The 10,069-nt window shown below is 35.6% G+C and overlaps 1 protein-coding gene across 2 annotated transcripts in view; it reads right to left on the bottom strand.

The window, feature by feature from the left end:
- Nucleotides 1–4,539: 4,539 nt before the first annotated feature.
- The window catches only part of adam12a (ADAM metallopeptidase domain 12a), a 103,287-nt gene continuing 97,757 nt past the window's right edge, over nt 4,540–10,069 (bottom strand). For both annotated transcript variants that reach the window (XM_079388546.1, XM_079388547.1), the window contains 2 exons: nt 6,131–6,288; nt 4,540–5,284 (listed from right to left, as the gene is read on the bottom strand). In XM_079388546.1, the coding sequence (XP_079244672.1) occupies nt 5,215–5,284; nt 6,131–6,288 (228 nt within the window). In that variant the 3' untranslated portion in view covers nt 4,540–5,214. The remainder of the gene's footprint in view (nt 5,285–6,130; nt 6,289–10,069) is intronic.

Here is a 10,069-nt window from a genome sequence, read left to right as displayed (position 1 = left end):
GGACGCCCCTCATGATCGTATCGGTTATGACAGGAGACAGCTGTAGCTTCAGTGTTAATCACAGCTGGTGCTGATGTTAATGTACAGGACAGAGACGGGAAAACACCACTGATGGTCAGTACTCAAACTGTGCTGTAACATTTCAGCATGTAATAAACCAGTAAATAAGCGGGGGAGGCCGGGGCTAGTTGTCAAGCTTTTTACTCAAGTGCATATTTGCCACTCTCTCTCTCTCTCTCTCTATATATTTATACACACACACACTTATATTAAACACCATTATTCCCCAGAAAAAAAAGATGCAGCTTACTGAACACTTGTTAATCATACAACAAGGCATGTTGTCACAATGGGAACCTGCTCTTAATATATAAATCTAAATATCTCAAATAATATCTAAAAACAAACATACAAACAAAAAAAAATCTTTTTTTGGATAACTGTATTTTTTTACTTATAGTTAGCAGTGTTGTTAACTAAAACTAAAAATTTAAAAAATAAAGCTGAAATATAATTTTTAGATAAAATTTTTAAGTTTGGCAAATATCTGAAATAAGTTGAAGTACTAAAATGACTAAAAACCAAATCTGAATTAAGAATGAATTAAAGCTAAACATAAATGGCACCTAACGAGCAGAGAGGCACATAACAAAATAACTAAAACTTAAGCTAAAAGATCATTTCTAAATAATAATAAAATTTGCAATACTATATAATTAATAAAACAATAACAGTAAAATAATAGTTACAAAGTAGAAATACAGTCCACGTGGCCCGGTTTCTCCTGAATTAGAGTTTCCCAGATTTTTTTTTTTTTTATGTAATTTTCTTTATTTAGCATATAAAATTTTTTATTTTATATTTGAAGTTATATGCTTAATTGTGAGCGGTCATGTGTTGTGTATATAATGATTAAGGTGGTTCGTTTGAAGGATGTGATGAGTGTAAAGGTGTTTATCTTGCAGGTGGCTGTGCTGGATAATTATGAGCATCTAGTTAAAATGCTGCTGCATAGAGGAGCCGATCCAAACATTCACAACCAGGTCAGAACCTCCTATAATCAGCACCAGATCGAGGTGTGAGCAAATGGAGACTTTTTCCTAAGATGATTCAGTTCGAGATGCATCTCCTGAAAAATCTCTCAGTTGAAAGTCTTCATTTGCTCATTATTTACTGCTTTCTTGCCTGGAAAAAAAATAAGAAAAAGATCTCATTTGGGGTTTTTCTTTCCTTACGCCTGAATATTCAGCTATTTCTCATCAAATTCTTCTAAGGACCGAATGATGTGCTCTGAGCTTTGCTAGATACAGTCAATGTGATTTATGTTAACAACTATTTCATTTGTGTCTGTTTTTATTTCTCCTAATGAATTTTAGGTGAAACGTGAGAAAGTTTACACTTCAATGAAATCTGAGTTATGAAAGAGCAATAAAATGTTCCTCTTGGCTTATTCTTTAATCATAAAGCACAGTTTTTGGCTTCATCACTCCGACTGGAGTTTTTCTCTGTGTTTTAGGCTGTGTTAATGCTGTGCGCATTTGACTCATGAATCATCTCAAAATATGCATTTAGCTCTTTGATTATATTTCTTCATCTTTTCTTTCAGAATATCATCAGTCTGTTTGTGGATAAGAAGTGAGAGAAATGAGACAAACCACACGTCGGTTTCATAAACAACTTTACTAGCGCTGCCCTTTATGCCGACTGTTATTTGTGTGCTGCAGACATCAATGTACAGTATCTTATTTCACATTTTCTTGATTAATCAAATAATTATCATAAAAAAAGCAGTTTACACCCGTGACAAAAATACGAAAAGAACGTTACATGAGCAGATTTACTGAGCGCGGATACAACGTGAATCAAAGTGAATAATATTAAATGATAGCTGTGATTAAAACAAGCAAGGCAGTTAACCTAGAGACACGTGATCATCGTATCATCAAGTCAGCGTCTAGATCTGAACAGTCTCTGTGCGTATTGTAATGCACTGTGTGGTTTAACACTGTAAAAAGGCAACGGGACACTCGCAATGTTTGCTAATACAGTGAATGAAGATGAATTGACAATGTAAACACTGAGATATCATAAGGTTTCCGAATAAAGGCCTAAAAGACCCACGTTTGAGATCATAAATGGCTCAGTGGCAACAAATAATAAAGTGAGAAGACTCAGTCTTGAATAAAAACAAGGCCTGTTAGCCTCAGTGCTAAACATCAACCACTACACCATTCAAAACTTTGGGTAACTTTCACAAAGAGAAATTAATACTTTATTCAGCAAGGATGCATTAAATTGATTGAAAGGGACAGTAAAGACATTTATAATGTTATTAAAGATTTCTGTTTCAAATTATTGCTGTTCATTTGAACTTTCTACACATCAATAATCGTGAAAAAATCATGGTTTTCACAAAAATATGAAGTGGCACAACTGTTTACAACATTGATGATAATCAGAAATGTTTCTTAAGCAGCATATTAGAATGATTTCTGAAGATCATGTGACACTGAAGACTGGAGTAATGATGCTGAAAATTCAGCTTTGACCACAGGAATAAATTACATTTTAAAGTATATTCAAATAGAAAACACATTTTAAATTGTAATAATAGTTCAGAATATTACTTTTTTTTTACTGCACAAAATAATTTTTTTTTTGAGTGGTAGTGTGTATATTTGTGAGTTGTGAAGGATGTTTGCATCATTGTGCATCAGACTGTCATTCTTACAATTCAATTTATTCGTAAGTTCTGTAGTTATTATATTATGTAGTTCCTCAAAGTGGCAAGATAACTATTTACTCACCAAAGCTAATTTGGGTAACACTTAAAGCCTTTATGTGTAATGCATTATAAAAATATCCAGAACGTTCACTGTAATGCATAAAAACTGTAACCAAAGATTAAATGCATTAAAATATTGGAAGGTTTGTTTGTTGTGTGTTTAATGCATTACTTAATTACTTAATGCATACTTTCTAAAGGTGTAACAATGAATAGATAAGTATTATAATTGTATAAATATTACAAACTGTGGTTGCAATTATTCATGAGATCATACAATGCATTATAAGGTGCATAGTGAATGCATTAAAACTAATTTCATAATGAATTATATACAAAGGCTTTAAGTGTTACCCCAATTTGTGTTAATTTTGACCCTGTTGACAGTAATCCATGACCATAATCACTGCAAAAACTATTTTGAAATTTTTTTGTGCACATCCGATTATTTTAGTGCAGTGTGTTCATTTATCCTGACAAATCGCCCATGAACCTTTGCCAGCGATTCAAAACCACTGACCGCAGCGTGTTTGAGGGAGACCAGAGGGATTATGGGACTATGTAGAGAAGGATTCATGTGTCTGTTTTCATTAAGCACAATCCACTTTTAATGCTCCATGTGGCAACATTATTTGGGTCGATAAGAAAGAAAATCCATGTCATTTGTTTAATTATTTCCCCACAGTAACTATTTCAAAGTACATATATGAGAATATGGCTGCATGACCATGACCAATCAGGGCCTGGTTTGGCTTTCTGGCTCTTTCCAGTCAGTAAAGGTCTTCTCAAAGCTGGGATCTCCTGAGTGAACTGTCTATCTGAACATCTGACAGGTCACAGGAACACAACATCTGTGCCTGTCCATCATCCTTACGAGCTTTGAAATCAACAAAAGCTGGACTTGGTGCATATAATTTGTTGCAAATGTTTTCATACTCACAAAAAAAAAAAGAGAAACAAGACTTGTTTAGACGTGAAATGGAGTGTATTCAGAACATTATTCAGCTGCACAGTATTATACATGTCCAGGTCATATTTCACCTCAAAATCAAAAAGAAGAAAGCCTGTTTTGAAGACTGTTTGCATTGTGATATTTTAAGCACATTTTCTCATTTCTCATTACTGCAATACAGTAATGAAAATAACCCTGACTGGATGATTTTTAAATGAATTAATTTGTGTGTTTGCAAAAATAAATTCAGAGACTGAAAAAGAACCTGAAGCTTAGTTTTAACATTAAGATTTTTATGACAAAAATTAAGCACATTTTCCACTCAAATTCCCATTAAGTAAAAAAATATATATATTATATAATTTAAATGGTAATTTTTTTTATTTGAAGTTGATTTTTTTGCATTTTACATACAAAAAAATAACTAACATTCCTGAATATTTTGTTTTAAATTCCTAATTATTATTTATGATGATTCTCATTACATATATATATATATATATATATATATATATATATATATATATATATATATATATATATATATATATATATATATATATATATATATATATATATATATATATATATATATATATATATGTTACTATACAAAAAAATACTTTATATCAGTAATGAGAATTATACATAATATTTAGAATTTTAAAAAATAAGCAAAATATTCAGATATATTTGAATAATTAAAATATTAGGGGAAATAAGCTTAATTGTTTTAGAATTAAAAACAAAATAGCTTTAAAAAAATAAGAATAAAAAACACCTATTATTTTGCCTATTTTTTGTCAAAAAATGCCTATTTTATTTTGTGCAAAATTGTATTTATTATTTTGTTCCATTTAATCTGAGATAAAATGTGACCTGGACATGTTATCGTGAGATTATTTTTATATAGGTTTCTTCAACATCCCTTAAGTATCACTGCAACTGTAATTCAGGTTTAATCATGTATGTCTGAAATATATAATAAAAATGGCCAGTATATCATATAAAATTGTTAAAAAGCCCTTTTCATATACCAAATGACATCACAGACACAGAACCATCAACTCCCAATTCACGTTTCCATTTAAATCTGGTTTACAATCCAGTTTAGCATCCAGATGATGTGGTTCATGTTCACAGATAACACGTCTCATCTTTATCTGCTGGTACACAGTCGAAATGTCAAAACAACAACAATAGCAACAACAACAAAAGGACAATCGGGTAAACGTGGGCGAACCACCGATTGCTACGATTGAGAAAGTGTCAACCACAGTGCACTCTGCTCAAATAAATACGCTCGTAACCGACATAAATAACGCATGACATGTACCTGAGCTTGGACTCATAGCACCGTTTAGAGGGAGAGCACCGCGGGGGTCAAAGGTCACCCCTCGCGTCACCACGTGTCCCGCAGAGGTTCATAGTGCAAAAAGCGAGCGTCTCCAGGGACAAGATCCCTTCTGTCTGCCTCTCAGCTGCTGAACTTCACTCCGGCTGCGAAGTGAGGCTTCGGCAGGGTGGGCGGCTGTTTAGGAGGAGGCCTGCAAGTCCAGTAATAGGTTAATCAATAAAGCATCTATCCTCTTAAAGGAATAGTTCACCCAAAAATGAAAATTTGCTGAAAATTTTGTCCTCCTCAGGCCATTCATGATGTAAATGTGTTTGTTTCCGTATTGAAACAGATTTGGAGAAATTCCATCACTTGCTCACCAACGGACCAACCTCTGCAGTGAATGGGTGCCGTCAGAATGAGAGTCCAAACAGCTGATAAAAACATCACAATAATCCACACCACTCCAGTCCATCAGTTAATATCTTAAGACAACAAATCCATCATTAAGATTTTTTTTAACTTCAAACCATAGTTTCTGGCCAAAATATGAGTCCATAACACTTCCTCCAATGAAAAAGTCCATCTCCTGTTGTCTCTCATATCAAAATCCACCCACATACAGTATTTGTTTAGAGCTGTTTTGAACTCTTTTGACTTGTAAACGGTGCTTGATCACTGGAGGAAGCGTTATTATGGATTACACTAAACGATGGTTTAAAGTTAAAGCATCTTGATGATGGTTTTGTTTTGTATAAACACGTAGCTTTTGTCTTCTCAAGATGTTAACTGATGGACTGGAGTGGTGTGGATTACTTGTGATGTTTTTATCAGCTGTTTGGACTCTCATTCTGACGGCACCCATTCACTGCAGAGAATCCATTGGTGAGCAAGTGATGGAATGCTACATTTCTCCAAATCTGATGAAGAAACAAATTCATCTACATCCTTGATGGCTTGAGGGTGATTACATTTTCAGCAAATTTAAATGTTTGGGTGAACTATTCCTTTAAATGATTTGACACTTTGGACAGGTGGTCCTTGGGTGTATTAGTACCTGCAGGGCTGTGGGTGAGGCGGAGCGGGTCGTGGGACGGCTGGGGTCGGGATGGGAGCTGGAAGTCGCACGGCTGAAGGGTTCCGAATCACCCGGATGTTTCGACCCAGTGGGTCTGCGGGAAGAGGCTTCTGGGGTGGACTGGGCTTCTCGAATGCCTGTTAGAAATTTGATAAACTGAACTGATTACACACTCAAAAATAAAGGTTCTTTATTGGCTTTATTAAGATCCTTTAACACCTATGGAAACTTCCCATTACAAAAAAGGTTCTTTTTATAACTGTTCACTGAACGGTTGGTATCAATTTTTGTTCAAACTTCTTAAGATACTAACGACTGCAATCCAGTCAATTTGAACTTAAACAAGTCTCATCAAATGGTCTGAGCTGCTGTTCACATTCACTGTATCTAAACTGTTTGTCTATTGTCTATTTTTATTTCTCCTAAGGAATTTTAGTAACCTACAACAGCAGCACATTCTTCTGTGTACTTTTATAGTACATTTTTAGAGCTTTTGACAGCCAATTGTCAATACTTTTATGTTGCATGGAAAGAAAAATTATGCATGGTTCAACAAAAAGGGTTAATACTGTCTGACCTTTCATTTTTAGGTCACTGACCAACTCTTGATGAATACTAGTTCCTTTCTTTTGTCCACCAGAGGGCAGTACAAGCTTGTTTAATGTTGCTGCATGTATTTTGTGCTTTATGTGGCTTCACTGCTGCCATGCCGACTCTCTCCAGGGGTCATGTGACGCCTTCATATGTTCGAAATCTACATGCTGACTATGAGGTAATGATAACCTGCTACCTGCTCTCCATCTGCTCCTCATTCTCTCTCATCTCCACAGAGATCCAAACATGATTTCACAGCTCGCATCCTTCTGTCCTTTACATTTTAATATAATTTGAATTGCTCTGAACTGCTCTTATCTCAAGCATTGCATGACTTTGTTTTTGTGGCTGATAAAAAGGTCTTGAGAAAGCTTGCATGGAGGGACTCTCATGTGTCTCCTCGCAAACGCTTCCCCAGTGGAAAGTTTTGAAGAGCTGAATCAGCGATGAATGACCTGCCAGATCTCAGACACACACACACACACACTTCTAGCTAATGAAACAGCCTGAGGTCACGCTGGACACGTCTGAGATCCCAGGTCTTCTGTTCATAGTCTCATTTCACTGCTGACCGACGGATTGATTCAAAGGATTAATTCCTACCAAATTACTTAACTCTATCGTTCAAAAGTTTATTTTTTTTTAAATAAATTTTTACTTTTATTCAGGCAAGTCCCCTAGTAATTACACAGAACACTCATTAGAACACCTTATCAACCACCTAGCAACACCCTATAAACCTCCTAAAACCCTAACAACCACCCAGAAAGTTTTTGCAACCACCTGGCAGTGCCCTAGCAATCACACAGAACACTCTAGCAATACCCTAAAATGCCCTACAAACCATCCAGAACACCTTATTAACCATCTAACACCATATCAACCAACCAGACCACCTTAGCAACCACCTAACAGTGTCCTAGCAATCACGCGCAACACCCTAACAACGCCTTAGAAACCACTCGGAACACCCTAACAACCACCCAGAATGCTTTAGCAACCACCTAGCAGTGCCTTAACAATCACACAGAACACACTAGCAACACCATAAAATCGGCCTAGAAACTATTCAGAACCACCAGAACACCCTAGCAATGCCCTATCAACCACCTAACACCCTAACATCCAACCAGAACACCTTAGCAACCATCTGGCAATGCCTTAGTAAGCACCTAGATTACCCTAGAAAGCATGCATCAACCACCTAACATCACAGTAGCAATGCTCTAGCGATCACCCAGAACCAATCATAACACCCTAACAACCACCTAATGGCCTAACAACCACCCAGAACACCCTAGCAACAACCAAACAATATCCTAGTGACCACTTCACTTTTTTTGGATAAAAGCACGTGCTAAATGCATTAATGCAAAAGTAAGTGTTTTAAAAAACCCAAAAACCAATATAGCAGCTCAAGAAGCCCATCTTGCTGAAACCAACAACCACCGAAGGACACTGTTTTGGAGTGCGGTGGTTCGTGGCTGTTATTAGGTGATGTTTTAGCAAGGTTTTGTGTTGTGCATTTGTTTTCTCTTGAGAGGGCTCACCTTCACCTATCCATTACCTTCCTCTTCCTGCAAGCCGTCTCTCCACAGGTCGTCTTATAAAACAGACAAAGACTCTCGTTTCATAGGCAGGTTTTTATGGGACAAAACAACAAATTGCTACGCTTTATAAAAGAACAGGCAGGCATGAGGACTCTCCAGACACTGCAGTTAATGCACCTCATCTGAGACAGACAACCTCAGGTAATTAACTTGAGCCAAACATCTTCATTCTAGCCATTGTTATTTAATGCACATTTTCATCAGCCTCTTTTGTCATCAGCCTCTTTTAGTGAGATTTTTACTAATGGTAGAGCAATTAAGATTATTAATCAATGCTTGTTGAAGTGTCCTCACGAGGTTAATTAACAACCTCATTACTTTGACAGCAGACTGCTTAAATGTCGTTAAATGTGAACATTACTTCTAGATGTTTATATAGGGCTATTTCGGTGTTGGCAAACATCAATGAGTTTTTTTGTGGGCAGAGCCTATCTGGCAGAAGAGGACAGTCTTAAAATAGCAGTATATGGAAGCCATGGAATAAAAGTGTGAAAAAAAGTCATTTTGAGGTTATACTTCAAAATTCTGACTTTTTTCTCACAATTCCGAGATATCGCACAATTCTGATTTAAAAAAATAAAATAAAATCGTCATTCTCTCTTTTCCCCTCAGCACAGAATCATGAGTTTATATCCCACACTTCTGGCCTTTTTTGCTCAGAATTGACAAACTTGCAATTGTTGAATTAAATCAAGTTATAAAATCCTGACTAGAAGATAAAACTTGCATTTGCAAGAAAAAAGTCAGAATTGTGAGATAAAATAAGTAAATGTTATGTAAAATATTAATAGGTTGAAATAGTATTTCATGCTGTAACTGTAGGGTCCCCTATGAACTACATATGTGAATACTATGAATATTATATTATTATATAATACTATTGCTTAAATCAAATTTATGCTTTTAAAGTAAGGTAATCATAGCAGTTTTCAGCCATAGTCTGTCTGTTTAAACGTCTGTGCTACCTTCAAATGGCATCTTTGATGACAGTATTCTATATTATTTGCATTCCCATTTTGACATCCAAAGGCACAATACATTTTTACATACAATACATCTCATTTCATGGATTTGACCTGTTTCCCTCCACTTGTTACAAGTGTTTTTCTGACTTCTACCCCAAATTGGTCTATAGGACTGTAAATCTCGTAATCTAAATAATTAAATAATATGCTGATTATTTAATCAAATTAACTGCATGTATCAATACACACTGAGGAAACCCCCAAAATGAATATAATTACAAGATATTGTGTCAGAAGAGTAAAATGTGGGTTTAGAAGTCAAAACATTATTTATTTTCATATTTCATTGAACATAAGCCGATCTATAGAACACAGCAATGCATTTTGAAATCTAGTTTGTCAATCTGTCTGAGGCCGACTATTTTAAGCAATGTCAAAACCTCGAGTTTCCGTTCTGTTCTGATCGACTCGCTCAGTCTTTTATTGGCTGGCCAGAGGCTTCACTCTGCATTTACTTTGGATTGCATGAACCTCTGAACACACTTGAGATTTAATACGACACAGAGCTCTAATGAAAGAGGCCTGTTGTTCACACCACAGGAGCGCCAACATTAAACTGTAAAACTATTATAATATACTACAGTGTGCATTAAAAATGAGCTCTATCTCGCCATTGCAACACTGCTGGGGAATGAGAGAGCGATAAAAAGAAATGCTGACATGTAGCCTATAGAAGTGTACACAATGTT

Source organism: Barbus barbus, assembly GCF_936440315.1.
Source record: "Barbus barbus genome assembly, chromosome: 32".
NCBI classification, from domain to species: domain Eukaryota; kingdom Metazoa; phylum Chordata; class Actinopteri; order Cypriniformes; family Cyprinidae; genus Barbus; species Barbus barbus.
Note: the sequence above shows the minus strand (reverse complement) of the source record. Positions and strands in the feature narration are given on the sequence as shown.